This window comes from Girardinichthys multiradiatus, chromosome 14 (genome assembly GCF_021462225.1).
Source record: "Girardinichthys multiradiatus isolate DD_20200921_A chromosome 14, DD_fGirMul_XY1, whole genome shotgun sequence".
Lineage (NCBI taxonomy): Eukaryota > Metazoa > Chordata > Actinopteri > Cyprinodontiformes > Goodeidae > Girardinichthys > Girardinichthys multiradiatus.
In genome coordinates, this window is record NC_061807.1 from 892,664 (window position 1) to 909,964 (window position 17,301).

Consider the following 17,301-nt stretch of genomic DNA (forward strand, 5'->3'; position numbering starts at 1 on the left):
CAGATCGACAGGAAGGCAGGACAACAAGCGATCAGGCAGGCTGACAGAAGTCCACATAACAGAGACTATGTTCCAGCAACAGACTGTGTCAGCAGCTGTCTTAAAAAGCCATGAGCTCATTAGCTGGATGAGTTGCAGCTGAGAACAATGAAGTGCCAGAACCAGCCAGCAGAGATCTCACAGACCTTGCTAAAAGAAACATTTGAATGAATTACTGAAAGCTCATATCATGACCTTTTACCCATGAAGGGTGTAGCTAAACTTCTGACCAGAATTGTACATAAATCCTGAATAACATTATAAGATTTATGTTTATAATAATTTCCAGCAGACCTCTTGCTGTAAGTACTGCTGAAACTAAACTCATTGTTTTTAACCTGGATTTTAATTCCAGAGAGCACGACCATTAGGCCAGTCCTTGTTTCTTCTATGCCTTTTATTACTGATAATGTTGCTTATATTGTCAACCTTGTTTTTTATTGTTTATTGCTTTATTTATTATTTTGTTATTTTTATCTTCATTTTTAGTTTTTCATTTACCTGTACATCACTTTGGTGGTCTTTTGGTTTGTAAAGCAATAAAACAATGATGATGATGATAATATGCCTACACACATAACATAAACATGCAAAAGTGACAAATTAGCATAAAACAGAACTTCAAGCTTTAAAAATCTACAAGAGAATATTGTTCTAAACAATTAAAGTGGACTATTTCTGACTTTCACACATTGTCTAAACTGTTGCTTTTCCAGCTTTCTTCTATTTCATGAACTAAAATAAAATTAATCAAACTGTTCTCTAAAGATTTAACAATATCTTGTGCAATACCACTAATAAACAAAGTAAATAACAAGGATCTTAAGAATTAATCTTTCCTATTTCATAGGATTCTGCCTTTTTGTTGAAAGTGCTTTACCAAGAAAGAAAACCTTTTACTTCTCTGATAAAAATCAATGTAAAAGTCACAGTGAGCAAAGATGAACACACCTTATTTTATAACTGATAAAAGCAACTGACGTACACCATTCATTCAAGGACTTTGACCCAGAAGCTCATGTTACTGTTACCTACTTTGAACCTTGTTTAGTCGTAAATGTATCTCTGCAGAGCAGGTATGTACTGAAAGCTTTTAAACCTTCTATTTCTCACAATTTGTCCTAAAAATTAAATTATTGATCTTATCTGAAATATTTTCTAATTGTTCATATCATTGCTTAAAAGTAATTTTGAAATAAAAAATATTTTTTTAAATCACAACAGTAAATCTTAATGTTTGTCTTTCGACTTTGAAACAGATTTCATTGTTCAGGTTCTGATGTTTTTGGGTTGTAAAATTGTACCTACTGCAGCTGTGTCTAAATTGAAATATACATATATAAAAATTAAACAGCATATTTTTGTTTGTTATGTTTTTGTCCTATATTATATTGCCTTTTATTGTGTCTTTAGACCAAGTATGACTGTTTAGTTGGTTAGATAACAACGTTGTGCCAATCTTTTTTTTTTTTGTTGCTTTTTTTAACGTGTCCTATTCTGTAACGCATCCAAAGACAAAAAAGGGGGGTCCATGCAATCCAAATGAATCGGCAACCAGAGGCGTCCCAGGAAAAAACAGTCCCATCCCCCCAATGAATTCCAATTTCAACCTCATGAACCCCCCACCCCCCATAAACCCCAGCATGGATTTCTCCACAGGATCACCCCCAACCAGGACACAGATATTGAACACATGAATCCCCTCCCAACAGACGCACACCTCCAAAAGAGAGGTCCAACCCTGAAAAGTCTATGAAGACGCGCATCTACAGAGCACAAGCCCCGCACACAGCCCCTGCTCCAGTCACCCTCACCGCAACCGCACGCACCACCACACAGCACGCCACGACGGCAAGCAGATGGCCCTGCGCGATGCCACCCCAGCTACCACACGCGAGCGCAACAGAGTAGACACTACCCAGCCTTTTTTTTTTGCTGAGCAGACGGCCCAGCAGAGACTGTACTTCCTGATGCAACTCAAGAAGTACAACCTTCCCCTGCTGGTCATTTTCTACACTGCTATTATTCAGTCTGTCCTGTCTTCTTCCATGTTAGTGTGGTTTGGTTCATCCAGAAAACAGGAAAGGTCCAGACTGCAATGAACAATCAGGTCTGCAGAGAGAATCACCAGGACTTATACAGGTCTAGGGTCAGGAAAAAGGCTGCTAAAATCTCTGCAAACCCAACTCACCTTGCAACTGTTCAGATTTTTATTTTCAGGTCGGCGCTACAGAGCGTTATCTGCAAAAACCAGCCACCACAGAGACAGTCTGTTGATCTGATGAACACTTGAAAGTTCCAGAACAACACCATGCATACTTGGACTGATCTCACATTATATTATATTGTAAAGCCACATGTGTATATATGTACATATTAAAGAAAATTTTTTATTTCCATTTATATTGATTCAAAATCTTTACTGAGAGCAAAGTGTACCGGAGTCAAATTCTGTGTTTGTGTGCACAGACTTGGCAATAAAGCTGATTCTAATTCTGATTGAGTGCACATTGTACAGCATGAAGTATTTCAGGATGTTTATACTGTTGATAAAGATTTACTTACATCCTTCCTTTTAAAGTAAAAGTTGTCTACTGTATGTCTTCACTTGATACACCGTTTTACTGTTCAGCATTTAAAAACATGGTCACTGTCATTTTTTATGTTAGACTGATCATAAAAGGTGAAATTAGGAAATAAACAGCAAGTTTCTGTTCATAACCTCTTCTAAAAGAGTAAAATCAACAACTGAAGTAAGAATGCTGGTTATGAAACAATAATATATAATGTAGTAGATATTTTTTGTTTGGATAAAAATCTTTTAACACTATGTTGCATTAAAACCATATACTCTTTCTTAAATGTTGACTCTGCAGGCTGGCTCATAAGGGAGGAATGTCGTCTGTAAACCTTCTGTTCATTATTGCAGTGATTGACTTCCTGCTCCTGATGTCCGCCTGCAAAGGTAAGCTCTACACAAATGCACTGGCATCTGGATAAAATTAGATTTATAATGTCAGTATGACTGTTTCTGTGTTCAGTTGAGGACTCACTACAACATATTTAGCTGTCATTTACCCATGACTCCATAATGAGAAATGTCTGCACTACTATTTGGAGACAGTCAGCTCAGCTAGTTGGCATAAAAGTCTGTTTCTGTCTAAGAAGTAAAGAGCTAACATGACCTTAGTCTCAGTTAATCAAGTATACATGTGTCTTTTAAGAAAAATATGGATTAACTAAGGTAGTATAAAACTGATGACACCTTGTTTCAATGAATGAATTGAAATAAGGCAGGAATTCAGGGTTGTTCTTGAATTCTGACTTCACTGCTTGTTGGGCTTCATGACAACACTGGGTCATACAAAATATAGAAGACGACCTCACTACTGTTAAATTGTTTGTTTGGCAGCATACCTCTTCAGCTTGACTTGAGCCACACTAAAACTGAATTATTTTAGTCTAGTTATAGATTGCTTAAAATATTGTTTTTAAGCTACATACTTTTACTATAATTGTGAAAACAAAAAGTAAAGAGTTCTTAGTTTTTCCCAAAATATTTTTTACATCTGGGTTCATTCTTGTGAGCCCAGTTTAATGTATTATTTTATTACATAAATTGGAGATATCATCTGTTCTGCATTAAACGGTTCAATAACTGTGAAATTGTTGAAGGTTAGTGATTGCTGGAAATTGTTTTGAAAAAATGTTTTTTTTTAAAGTGGATTATGGAAGACAACATAGCTGAATTTTAATGTATCAACATTTATAAAACCTGTTTTTCCCAATCAGAGTTGAGTCTCTGAATACAGTTAAACATAGACTGGGTATTAGATTTGTATGTCTGGATGGAATATGTAGAAAATATAAAAACTTTAATGTGTATGTTATCAAACCCTTACTGGCTTAATTAATTACCGTAGTTCTATAAAAACTATATTATTTGTGTTTTTGCTGCCAAACAGCATTTGAACATAGCATAGATAACATATATAGATCAAAATCCAGGCATTTACTATGCAAATTAGCCATTATTGGGAATAAATGGGGCTGCATAGTGGTGCAGTTGCACTGTTGTCTTGCAGCAAGAAGGTCCTGGGTTCGACTTCCGGCCGGGGGTCTTTCTGCTTGGAGTTTGGATATTCTCCCTATGCATGAGTGGGTTCTCAGCAGGTACGCTGGCTTCCTCCCACAGTCTAAAAACATGACTGCTAGGTAAATTGGTCTCTGCAAATTGCCCTTAGGTATGAATGGGTGTCTGCATGATTGTTTGTCCTGTATGTCTCTGTGTTGCCCTGTGATGGACTGGCGACCTGTCGAGGGTGTACCCTGCCTATCGCCTGTAGACTGCTGGAGATAGGCAACAGCTACCCTGTGATCCTGTATGGAAGAAACAGGAATAGAAGATGGACGTATGGATAACTGGATAGATGGATGGGAATAAGTACAACCACTAGATAGTGGCAAGGTGCTTCCAATCCCCGGTGTGTTTGGAATATAAATCAACAGGCATTAGTGGTATACATAAGGCCACTGAAGTTGTGTGTTGGTTTATGGCAAATTTGCCACAATAGTTTGCAGGGGTTTAAATTTACTCTCTAGGACAGCAAAAAGGTAAAATCTTTTTTATTAAACATCTTTGGCCATTTTCAGGTCATTTACAGCAGATGGACTCATCTCAGTCAGTTACAGCAATGGTTGGTGAGGACGTTATCCTGCCGTGTCACCTGGAACCTCCTAAAGATGCTTCTCAGATGACAGTGGAGTGGGGCAGGCCTGACCTGAAACCCAGATTTGTGTTTGTGAGTCTTGATGGCCAAGAATATCCAGCTGACCAGAATGAGGCCTACAAAGGAAGATCATCAATGTTCCCTGACAAACAGAAAAATGGAGATATTTCACTGAAACTCTCTGATGTGAGACATTCTGACAATGGAAGATACAGATGCTACTTACCGAAGGAGAAGAAAGAATATTTTGTCATGCTTGTAGCTGGTAAGTAAAGACGATAAAGTTCATCATAAAAAAAAATGCCATGTCTTCTATTTTGAAAATGAGTCTTTGCCATTACATTATTGGTGCTGTCCAAACGTTTTGCTAAGCATATGATTTTGTTTTTTTTTACCTTCTCAAAAATATTAAAAATTTTATGAAACTAACACAGTTGTAGGGATCTGTATATAATTGTTGCTCCAAAACAGATGTGTCTCACATATTTGCCCTATAAGAAGAAAAGCATAGTTTCTTACAGCGCATCCAGAAAGTAATCACAGCTCTTCACTTTTTTCATTTAGTTATGGTACAGCTTTATTCCAAATGGTATCAAATTAATCTATATTTAAAATTCTACACACAATACCCCACTATGACAATTTGAAAGACGTTTTTTTGAGATTCCTGCAAATGTATTAAAAATAGAAAACATAGAAATTACATGTACTTAAGTATTCACAGCCTTTACCTAATATTTAGTTGATCCATCTTTGGCAGCGATTACAGCCTTAAAGGGGAAATATCATGGTCTGAACTCCTTGTTATCGTAGCTCCACAGGCTCCTCTTTTACCCCTTCTATGATGTGCGCCTCATAGAAATACTCATTTTGGTGCTGTCTCTTTAAATGCTACTGAGGCACTTCATATCCCGCCCTTCTCCAGGTCGAAGAGCATTCCACTTAACTCCGTTTGGCCATTTTTGTAGTTTGATAGATAGAAACACAATTATCTTGCGGCACAGAAGCAAGGCAAAATGGCAAAAACAATCCCAAACCATTTATGTGATATAACTATTCAAAACATGCAGTCAAGTTCTGTCCCCAGGGAGCTAAAAGCAGCACACAGCACCAACATTAGCAGAAGGCATGATGCCACTGCTATCAAAAAAAAGGTCAGGATATCACATGAATACGCATTACATTAATGTCTAAAATAAAGTTTGTTGTCATTTAAGTGTCATTTGCAGCTTAACACTTAGCTGTTTCCATGGACAGAAGGAGCTGATCCCTTAATCAGATGCAGTCTTTCAGCAAATCCTTCTTGATACTGGTGGAAGTTGCTGAAGAACTCGTTCTTGAAGTGTTTTGCACAAAAAAAGAGGAATTTCCCCACTGATGTGGGAATATTTGGCATAATTAATTGTGTGGGTTAATACACCCAACAACGTTTAGATTTATCCACTCACAGCTGCAGCATACTTGAGCTTGGACTACAAAATGTCAGTGAGAATTAAAAATAGCGGATTTGCAAAATTGGTTAGCCAGAAGTCCATGACCTTGTTTAGCTGTTCTATAGCACATACTGTGAGGTAATAGTTCAAAAACGTAACAGAGAATGGAGAAAACTGAACGGATTGAAAAATATGACCCAGATAGAATGGAAAAATATCTATACAGCACCTGGAGAGACTAAATTCATTTTTTCTGCATTCCTACAGACTCCAAGAACACAATAAATGTATTTAAGGGCTAAAAATGTAGATTTTGTATAACATGTCCCCTTTAAGTCTTATGAATATGATGCCACAAGCTTAGCTCACTTATCTTTAGGCAGTTTCGCCTATTCTTCTTTTTAGTACATCGCATAGATCCTCTCTGTTCACTCTTTTTCCTTTTTAAAAGCAAAATATAAAATGAAAACATGGAATACACTAGCTGGGACCTGAACTTTAACAATTTCTGCTATGCTTACTTATTTATGCCCAGCTGTTAAGACCCAACTGTGGTACATCTGCAAAGAGAGACAGAAAACATATCTATCACAAAGCTGAAAACAGAAACAATTGTCCTTAACATATAAAGGTGAATGTTTTTAAACCTTACCTCCGTGACAAACAGCCCAATTGAAATGCAGGATTAAATGTTTCCTGCACATACACAGCTGTGTGGGTTTAAATGCAGTGGAGCTTCAAAAGGGACAGTGAAAGTTTACGCAGCAGGTCCTGCATCTGTCCAATATGGGCATGGTTTTTCCTTTTTGGACAGTTATATGCAACTGAAAAAGAGAGACCATAGTTAGACCGAGTTAATATTTTTCTAAAATACATTCTCAAAATATGGGAGTGATATCAATTTAAATAGTTGAAAACATACATAATAACATAAACATTGACTGAAATATTAACCTTTAGTCGGCTCTCAATGAACCTTTGGGAAGTTCTTTCAAGACACTTTGGAAAACCATTCCTGGTGACCACCTCATGAAGCTCTTGGAGAGAATGCCACGAGAGCAAAGCAGTCATCAGAGCAAAGGGCTATTTTGAAGAATCTAATATACAAAACTTTTTTCATAAAGTGATTTCACAGTTTTTGTTTACCATATAATTCCAAATGTTATCTATGAAATATTTGTTGCCTTTGGTGGGAATAGACAATGTAAATAGTTATGAAAGCAAAGAAACCCCTTGAATTCGTCATTGTGCCTAGGTGAATTAAACTAAATGCAAGGGTCAAACCGTTAGCTTTTCAAAGCCAAGCTTATCTTAGCTTCAATTCAACATCGAAGTGCCTTTTCAACTAACTCATCAGAGCAAAACCTTATTTAATTCACAGCAAAACTCTTTTTAATTCTCAAATTAAAGACAACAATAGTTCGACGGCATTAAATAAGCAATTTTATTCAAGTTTAATACTAACTTTCCAATTGACATCCATGTTGACTGTAGCGAAAGAGAAGAGGTCTAGAACTGCAGGTCTGAAACTGCGATCTGTGGGGCTGCAGACACATGCTTCTCGACTAGTCTTCTAGTTCCTGCTGCTGAGAAACATCCCCGTAGCATGATACTGCCACCACCATGCTTCACTGTAGGGATGGTATTGTCCTGATGATGAACGAGGTGTAAATTAAGAAGCAAAATTTAAAATAAAGAATGTAAAAAGTGAAAATACATTTTTGAAAATCACAAAGGAATTTCTGATTTAATTACTTTGACAAAATCATGTTGCTGCAACTGCACTGATGGTGCAGTGTGTGCGACTTTTTTTACATAACCATGTGCTCTTGGATCTTTATACCCTATGATCACAATTATGAAAAAATGCTCCAATCAATTAATTGTGCCTCTTTTCAATGCAATTTTCATTATTATTGTGCGTCGTCCCACCCTTAATGGCCTCAAGCTGATATATGTCAACTTATCAAAACAAACACCACACCTACCTTCCTTGTAGTCATTGCATGCCGGTGAAGTAGCAGCTTCTCATCCCTGCTAAGCAAATATGCTGCAATATCAGTTGTTATTGTTATTGCAGTCTTGGATGTAACAGGCAATCCACGGCAACTACAAAAACCCTTTAAATCATCAACTTTCCAGTGATTGAAATGGTCCAAATCATAGTTGTCTTTGTTACTTTCCACCATCTTTGAATGTTTTTTGGAAGCCAAAAAAATGACCTTACCCATAATGCACCACACAGCCCGAGATCTGCAACTCGCTTATAACAAAAATGTGTGGACAAAATTAGAATAAACTCTGTCCCATTAATGTCATGAGCCTGCCCCAGATGCTGAGTCCCCTGTAGAAACAAAATGCCCTGATTTCAATCCTGCAATTGAAAAAAAAAAAAAAAAACAAGAGCAGTAATTGGCTCCCAGAACCTGAGCTCCATATAGTTTTATCCAGAGAAAAAGCTGTGCTGCACATCCTGTTAGTGAAATTGTCTCTTAGTCAGAAAACTGTCTATTGCAACCGTTGAAAAAGCGTGAACATGTCTCCCCAGTGCTCGCTTCCCTTCACTGGCTTCCTGTTCATTTTAGAATCGATTTTAAAGTTTTATTGCTCACCTATAAGGCCCTAAATTAAGGCTCCTGTTTATTTGTCTGATCTCCTGCAGCCTTCTATATCCATGCGATCTAATGTTAATTTCTCCTTGTCAAAAGGTCCAGGTTGGTTCATAGAGGTGACTGGGCCTAATGTGGAAATTGTTGGGCTTTTTATGTTTCTATTTCTGTTTTATATTGTGTCTGTATTTTCTTTTATGTTGGAATCACTGTAATTTGTTGTTTTTGTGTGCAACATTTAGGCCAGCGGCAGTTGTTCTTAAATGTGCTATATAAATAGATTTGATTTGATAGAGCTGGTGGTGAGGCTGCTTCTGAAAAGGAGGAAGAGGGCACAGAAATATGCATACCAAAAGATCAGATCAAAGCTGTTAGTTGAGCAACAATTAGGACATTTTTGCTGATGTTTCTGTAACATTTCAAATACCTTCAGTTGCTTGAGCAACGTTATCATTCAGATCTTAATTGGGTTTAGGTTTACTCACATTGGGAGTTATTTTAAGTAAAACTATTCTTTATGAGTTTAATTCTGCAGCTTGATAGTCGGGATGTTAGAGAAATAAGGCAGAATCAATAGTTTTTTTTAATTATAGAGCTCAACGACAGCGCCCAGACACCAAAAATTTTAAATGTAAAAGTTCCATTGCATGAATGTCCCCCAGCACTGCTATGGGATTGTTATGCAAACTGAACATTTGACATTTAATAGTAACTTCCAAAAATGTTACATCCTGGCTCATTAATTTTAAAACCCATAGGATTGATTATCAATGTATGGGAGCAAAACAAACAAAATTACAGCAATGATCAAAGTTCTCCTCATAAGAATGATTAAATTACAGAACAAAGTACTTTCTTGAGAGCAAAATTATTCTAATTGAAGGCAATAGTAAAATATCCAAATGTTAACAAAATACACAATCAAAAGAGCAGAAAAGAAAACCAGTGGCTTAAACCATAAAAGTGAAGTCTTTTTTTTTTTTCCAAATAAAGTCTCCTGGCTACAAAAGTCAAAGTCACTGAAGTGAAGCAAAACCAAACAGACAAACAAATAATGGCATAATGCACATGAAGAACAGCACCGCTGACTGAAGGGTAGGGGCCACTTTTAAATCTTCCTTTCATCCACCTGACCTCCTCATTGGCAGGAGCTACTGGGTGGGCGGTGCTGTCCAAGTATCCTCCAGCCAATCATTTTTGGACAGGTTGACCTTTAAGGCCCGGCCGGGCGTCCACCAGTAGAGGGAGGCAACCAATCAGCAACTGGAGATGTGGTAACAGGAGGAACCTTCCAATATGGAAAGGCAGTACAGGAAAAGAAAAACAACCACAAGAAGATGGAAGCAGTACAGGCCTGGGACTGTAACAATAAATACTAACATGACAGAGAAAAATTAAATGCACTCCACATCCTTTGACCCTCTAATGAGAAAACATCCAGACAGAAATAAAATTTAAACAACATTTTTATTAAAACTTAACCAACAAAAACTGTCTTTAGTTTATTTCTTCAGCACAGAATCAAATTTTAGGAATACTGTTTATTCTGATTAACTCATGGCTTTTCAAATTATTTTAATAATATTTTTCCTAATTTTGAGCTCTTAACATATTTAACATTTTTCACAATGTGTTTTATTAAATTTAAATGCACTACTGAAAAATTTTAAAAATCCTATACGGTTATTAAAAATAGTATACTAAGATTAAGAGTAAGGTAACTGCAGCTTAGTAAGGTAAGTAATTTGAAAAAAAAGTACTAAATGTTCATTAAAAAAAGAACCATAACCTAACATCTTAAATGTGAAGTTAACTCTGGGTCTGCAGTTCATTCACTGCTTGACTCTAACAGGTAGCTACCAGCTGATGATCTTAAAAGATGTGATTCTTCAACTTTTCCTTCTTCTCTGATTATCAGGTTCTGTCTCCTCACCTGATATCAGTTTAGCAGGACTTCATGTAAGCAACAGTGGAGTGATGTTGGACTGCAGCTCTGCAGGCTGGTATCCAGAACCTGAAGTATCCTGGCTGGACGGGGAGGGAAACATCATGTCTGCTGGACCTGCAGATAAAGTTAGAGGTCCTGATGGTCTCTACAGGGTCAGCAGCAGAGTGACTGTGGAGAAGAGACACAACAACAACGTTACCTGCAGAGTTCAACAGAAGGACATCAACCAGACCAGAGAGACACACATTTATGTCCAAGGTAGAACATTTAACAGACGTTGATCATCAAACAATTCAGTTATTGATGTGAACATGGAGCTCTTCATGACTGTTTCAGATGGTTCCTTCGTTCCTCCGTCTGACTGCAGTGTTTCTATCAGCTTTAGTGTGATGTTGGGCCTCACACTTCTTCTTGGAGTTGCTACTTTCATCTGGAAATGGCGACAAACTAAAATCTGTGAGTTAATATATCTTTGTCATTCAAGGAAGTTCCATATTTAACCCTGGGTTAAAGTTCTTTTCACCAGCAAGGACCACACCACGAAGATGAGGAAGGGACCTAGGGGATGGATGAATTGAGTGTGAGGATGGGTCCTCTGGGGGAGACTAGCTTAATGAAGGCTTAGAAAGAAGAGACTTAGTGCGAGGTGGCAGTTTTCAGGAATAGCTTTTCCGTCCACACTTTAGACCCTAGAAGAATGAGAAATGGAAAGTAGGTATGACAGTAATGAGATGAGGTGATCCTGGTTGAAGGTAAAGAAGGGTGGGGTTGAAAGAACATGACGTGAGCTGGATAATTAATGGTGTAGCTGAGGCATGGCTCTGCTCCCAAACCTTAAGTTAACTTTTTAACTTCATTTTTTAATGCTGCCCGCAAATACATAAAGTTCAATGAAGTCATTGTTTTGCTAATTAGAAACTCAACTGATCAAAACCAGAATCTCATTTTATTTCTTGTTTTTGCAGCAATAAAGAAACTAAAAGAAAAAGTGAATGAAGAGCAACAGCTGCTCATGGCCGAAGAAAAACAGAATCTGGCTCAGAAAAAATCAAAACTAGAGGAGGAGATACAAAATATAAATGAGGATCAGAGAAGCATTGATCAGCAGATTGAAGCATTCACAAAGATGTCAGAGGAACTGAAGGAGCAGAAGAAACAACTCACTCATCAAAAAGATGAGGCAAAAGAAATAAGTGAAGCGAATGAGAGGAAACTTAAGGCAGTTGATGCCGAAGTAAGAAACCAGACGGGGGACATGGAAGAAAAGAAAGCACAAGGATACTTAAACCTGAAACAAGTCATAACAGAGAGCAATGGCAGACTGGTTGAGAGAAAAAAAGGTAATCAACATGTGGAACTGATGACAGAGAAACTGATGAGTAGAACACGTGAGGAGGTTGACAAGCTGAAGAAGAGAAAACAGGAAATAGAGAACCATGTAATGGAAATACAAAAACAGCTGAAAGAAGTTGAGACACAGATATGATTTAACTGCTGAGACAGAAACAAATCAACTTTGATTGTTTTCTACATCATGTGAGAAAATAAACTTCTCAACATCTTTCACCTCAGCAGATTTGCTGCTTTTCCATATATGTGGTCGTTTTCTGATAAAAAATTCTAAAATAAAGAAACTTTTTCAGATGACCAGTTTAAATTATTTACATGATGGTGCAGAAACCTCAGGGACAGAACTGCAAAATACACTTGTAAAGAACTGATTAGGATTGAGGTGTTTTTCTAAGAATTCATCCCAATATTATGCTTCTCTGTTCATGAATTCACTTTAATCAGACCAGTTTAGTTTAACTCCTCATATATCCTTCGATATGTTGACCTCTGACAACTGTAAAGCTTTTAACAGCGAGAGAAGACAACAGAGCAAGAATTAGTGTGTAAGATATGAAATTATAATAGCTGCCATTTGATTTTCTTTACTAACGGAAATTAATTTTTACCTGTTTTGTTTAAATTGTTTTTATGTGTTTAACCTAAACAATATTTTTTAATATGGTCATAAAGTGCATTAGAGAAGTTAATTGAAACCAAAGAAAAAGAGAAAGAGAGACTTTCTATTGCCAGTTATATAATACTCATACACTACTTGTTCTAACTTAACACAGAGCAAAAATAAATATTTTAATTTATTCTTATACTGTAAAATGTATTTAAGTTACTTAATCTACCTGAAATGCGTAACTTTAGTTGAACATAGTCATGAATAAAAATAAAATTGAAGCAAATTGTAACTTTCTGGAAGAAAAGCCTGGATTTACACAATATACGAAGAGAAAAAAACTATGTGCAACATTTATTCAAGAGGAGCAATTACATCTAAAAAAACAATTTTTGATCATAAAAACCAGTATGAACAGTTTGAAAAACTTAAATGATGGCATAATTATTTACATGATACATTAGACTTTTACTTTAAACTTCTTCAGAAATAGAGAAAAAAGAAACATAAGACTTTTTTGTACTTTGAAAACAGAAGTTGTAGAGAAGTAGAGTGTAGAGTATTTCTATTTAATTAATTGTACATAGGGTTTTAAAATAATAGGTTATATGATAGCAAAAAGTATCATCTTCTATCAGCTTTATCCATCATGGGTCTCAGGTGAGCTGGAGTCCATCTCCAGCAGTCAGACAAAAGGCAGGGAAAACCTGGTAGCAAAAAGTGATTTGTTAAAAATCTAATTCTGAGCCTTCTTAAATAAAAAAACAAAAAAACAATTGCGTGTAAAGATGATAATATTAAAAGCCGGAAAATAATTACAATAAAAGAAAAATTAAATATGGTCACTTATTGATCAGCATACATTGTTTTTAATATGCAGATATTAAGAACAGCCATGTCAATTCTGAAAATTTAAAATAAGAAATTTGAGAACAAATGTTTGGAATGAAGTAGGCTAAAAGATCTTGGCAACATGAAATTACCCAATGTGCAGGAATTTAATAAAAGATGACAAACATCTATCAGTCTGAAAATGGTCAGAAACCATTTCTAAGGCTCTGGAATTCCTGCAAACCACAGTGAGAGCCATTAAAAAATGCAGAAAACAGGGAAGAGTGGTGAATCTTCCCAGGATGGGATGGCCCAACAAAATCATCCCAAATTAACAGCAAAGACTTATCCAAGAGGTCACAAAGAAACAACAACAACATCTAAAACACTGCAGGTCTCACTTGCTTCAGTTAGGGTCAGCATTAATGATTCTTCACTAAGAAAGAGACTGGGCAAGATGTCATCCATTGGAAAATACCACCAGAAAAACTACATTTGCTTAAAAACATTTAGTTGATTTCCAAGACTCTTATGAGACAAAACTTCTTGGGAGGTATACATCTCATTATGTATGGTGTAAATATAATAATTACTAATAGTGAAACACGGTGGTGGCAGATATGTCAATCAGGCTGAAAAATGCTCCAGTGGGTCTGAATAAAAACTGTTTAGTTTTGAAGGATCTTATCAGTACCTTGTTTTATCTTGTAAAGAATCACTCCAATCACTGCAGACAACAAGGCCAATAATGCAGCTTTAACAGCAGACTCTAGAACAACAGTTTTAGACTGCTGACATTGCACAGGGGGACTCTCTTCATTTGGTGCTGAAAAGTACATTTCAGATTTTAACCAATGAAACACGACACCAACATAATAGGTAGTAAAAAACCAGAAAAATCAACTAACCTGTCAGTGGTTTACTGACAGCCAGCCAGCTCTCAGGAGATTCTCCTGCTCCAGAGATGCTGCACTTGTAGTACCCTTGATCAGCCTTGGTGACATTTAGGATGGCCATGTTGCTGCTATAGAGGGTCATGAGATGGAAACCATTTTTGTAGAAATCTCTTATGTGGTATAATTCAGTTTTCAGTTTGGCAATCAGCTCTGTTTCCTTGTGGATACAAGGAAGTGTCACATCTGATCCTTCCACCACAGGTTGGGTCGGAATTTCCAGGATCACCAAACTAGCTGACAAAAAAATTATGAATACATAATGAAACATTATTAAATATTCTTGATTCTAGGTAATTATGTTACCGAAGTTGTTTGGCTAATAAAACCTTACATTTAATTTGAATGGGATGAATTGAAGGAATCCTGTTAAATTTTCTTTATATTTTTAAATCCAGAAAAGTATGTACAGTGAAGTAGAAGTTGTCATGATGAATATTGAAGTAGGACCCAAATGCAGGAAGGAATGGAGTTGATGAATAGGTACTCGTACTCGTCGTCTTCCGCTTATCCGGGACCGGGTCGCGGGGGCAGCAGACTCAGCAGAGACGCCCAGACATTATTTCTCTCCAGACACCTCCTCCATCTCCTCCAGGGGGAGCCCAAGGCGTTCCCAGGCCAGCCGAGAGACATAGTCCCTCCAGCGTGTCCTGGGCCGTTCCCTGGGCCTCCTCCCGGTGGGACGTGCCTGGAACACCTCCCGAGGAAGGCGTCCAGGAGGCATCCGGTATAGATGCCCGAGCCACCTCAATTGTCTCCTCTCGATGTGGAGGAGCAGCGGCTCTACTCCGAGCCCCTCCCGGATGGCCGAGCTCCTCACCCTATCTCTAAGGGAGTGCCCGGCCACCCTACGGAGGAAGCTCATTTCAGACGCTTGTAACCGTGATCTTGTTCTTTCGGTCATGACCCAAAGTTCATGGCCATAGGTGAGGGTAGGAATGTAGACCGACCGGTAAATTGAGAGCTTTGCTTTTCGGCTCAGCTCTCTCTTCACCACAACGGACCGGCACAGCGCCCCCATTACTGTGGCAGCCGCACCGATCCGTCTGTCGATCTCCCGCTCCATTCTTCCCTCACTCGTGAACAAGACCCCGAGATACTTAAACTCCTCTACTTGAGGCAGGAACCCACCTCCAACCTGAAGAGGACAAGCCACCCTTTTCCGGTCGAGTACCATGGCCTCGGATTGATGAAAAGGTTTAATAAAAAATTAAACTTATAATTGGAATAGGAACTCAGGAAGGTGAAAAACATAAGCCACATGAAAATCCAGGCAACAGACATGGAAGAACTCAGGACCAGACCAGGATAAAGACACAGGATAGATAACAAGGTGCAAACAGAAGGAACCAGCAAGGAACAATGAAAACCAGAGAAAACCAATGAGCAAGCAGACAAGGTAATCAGGGGGAACAACAAACAGGTGTGGATCAGGTGGCATGGAAACAGAGGGAATGTAACCAATTAACATAATTAGCACAGAGACATGTCTAACAGAACAAAAGGTAAGCAAAGAACCAGACTAAATATCAACAAATACTCACATGGCAGATCATGACAAAGGTAAAACAAATAATTAAAGGACAGTATTTTGAAGGAAAGGTTTTGGATGGATTCTACTCTATATATATTATTTTGCAACTATCTTAGTTTAATATGAATAGATTGCATGTTCTTCTCCACTCTAAACTTTGTTCTGGATTTTTTGCTACACGAACCTGTAACAGAAATGTTAACTGCACCGCTCCTTTTTCCTTGATCATTTTCACACCAGTACTCTCCACTGTGTCTCTCCAAGGCAGGCTTTAATGTGCAGGAAGGTGCTGGTGAGCTGCAGTTGTCTGAAGAATTTGTTGGTCTTGCTTTATGGAGCTCCCTCATTACTCTCCAGTCACTAACACCGTCTATCAGCTTACATTGTACAGTTACAGACTCGTACTCAAAGAACTGGAGTCTCTCTGGAAAGATATAAGGGAAAGCTCCATCTGAAAGGGAAAGAATGATAAAAGTGTTCATGCTACTTAGGTACTTAGATTTTTCACCATTTTTTGATGCAGTTGAAATGATCAGATTAATTTCAAAGCTTTGAATTTTCAAGAAGAAAAACTAAAGAAACCTTAATTTTCACTTTTAGGTATAACACATTAGTGTCACTACAAAACTTACCAATTTTCTGTGCAATATAGCTGTGTTCAATCAGCAGGACAAACATGTTCATCACTGCAAAGACATAAAAAAGAGAACATTACAATGTACTGACAAAGTCAAAGAAGCTCATGGGGTTAGGATCAGAATTTATTGGGGGGTTGGGAATGTTTCATCCTCTGGTTGGCGGGCTAGTTTGGACCATGTAGACACCTCTTTTGTACATGCCCCCCCTCTCTGGATGAGGATGGGGTAATTGGGGGCTGGAGTTGGGGCAGGGAGTCGGGGTCCAGGCCGGGATTCAGGCACCAGTTAGTTCAGGTGCTGGGGCGGTCTGCCTGTCTCCAACCCCAGAGGGAAGGGGACCACCTCCTGGGTCCGGGACTGGTGCCCTTAGGGGGTATCGGCACCTAGACCTTGGAGTATAGAGTATGTATGGGGAGTGTGAGTGAGTGTACGATGTCCATTGTTGTTTGTTTGTTTTATGTTTTTATGTTGGGTGCGTGGGTCTAGTGTTTTTATGTGTTCCCATGAGGGTGGGAATGTGTGATTATGACTGTGTGCCTGTTTTTGTGTCAGGTTGGGTCTTGGACTGCTCCCTCTTCTGGATTATTTTCGGCCCCCAATCAAATGTGGGGCCTATTTCCTCCCTGCCA

At 38.0% G+C, this 17,301-nt stretch overlaps 1 protein-coding gene and 1 long non-coding RNA gene across 2 annotated transcripts; one reads left to right on the forward strand and one right to left on the reverse strand.

Moving 5' to 3' along the window:
• Positions 1 to 1,079: 1,079 nt before the first annotated feature.
• Positions 1,080 to 12,406, forward strand: LOC124881163 (butyrophilin subfamily 3 member A3-like). The gene is made up of 6 exons (XM_047386696.1): positions 1,080 to 1,115; positions 2,916 to 3,004; positions 4,693 to 5,034; positions 10,730 to 11,017; positions 11,096 to 11,215; positions 11,725 to 12,406. The coding sequence occupies exons 2-6, from the start codon at positions 2,935 to 2,937 to the stop codon at positions 12,243 to 12,245; spliced, it is 1,341 nt and encodes a 446-aa protein (XP_047242652.1). The 5' UTR covers positions 1,080 to 1,115; positions 2,916 to 2,934; the 3' UTR covers positions 12,246 to 12,406.
• Positions 5,059 to 10,720, reverse strand: LOC124881188. Its single transcript, XR_007041564.1, has 3 exons — positions 7,157 to 10,720; positions 6,855 to 7,026; positions 5,059 to 6,762 (listed from the first exon to the last, which is right to left on the reverse strand). It is a non-coding gene; the product is annotated as an uncharacterized LOC124881188 (long non-coding RNA).
• Positions 12,407 to 17,301: the final 4,895 nt, after the last annotated feature.

What these genes read in the sequence shown, in the direction of transcription:
- LOC124881163 (XM_047386696.1), top strand. Translation starts at nt 2,935, where the DNA reads ATGTCGTCTGTAAACCTTCTGTTCATTATTGCAGTGATTGACTTCCTG. An exon ending in CCTGATGTCCGCCTGCAAAG is followed by an intron (nt 3,005 to 4,692) that starts GTAAGCTCTACA and finishes GGCCATTTTCAG; the next exon opens with GTCATTTACAGCAGATGGAC. An exon ending in TTTTGTCATGCTTGTAGCTG is followed by an intron (nt 5,035 to 10,729) that starts GTAAGTAAAGAC and finishes TCTGATTATCAG; the next exon opens with GTTCTGTCTCCTCACCTGAT.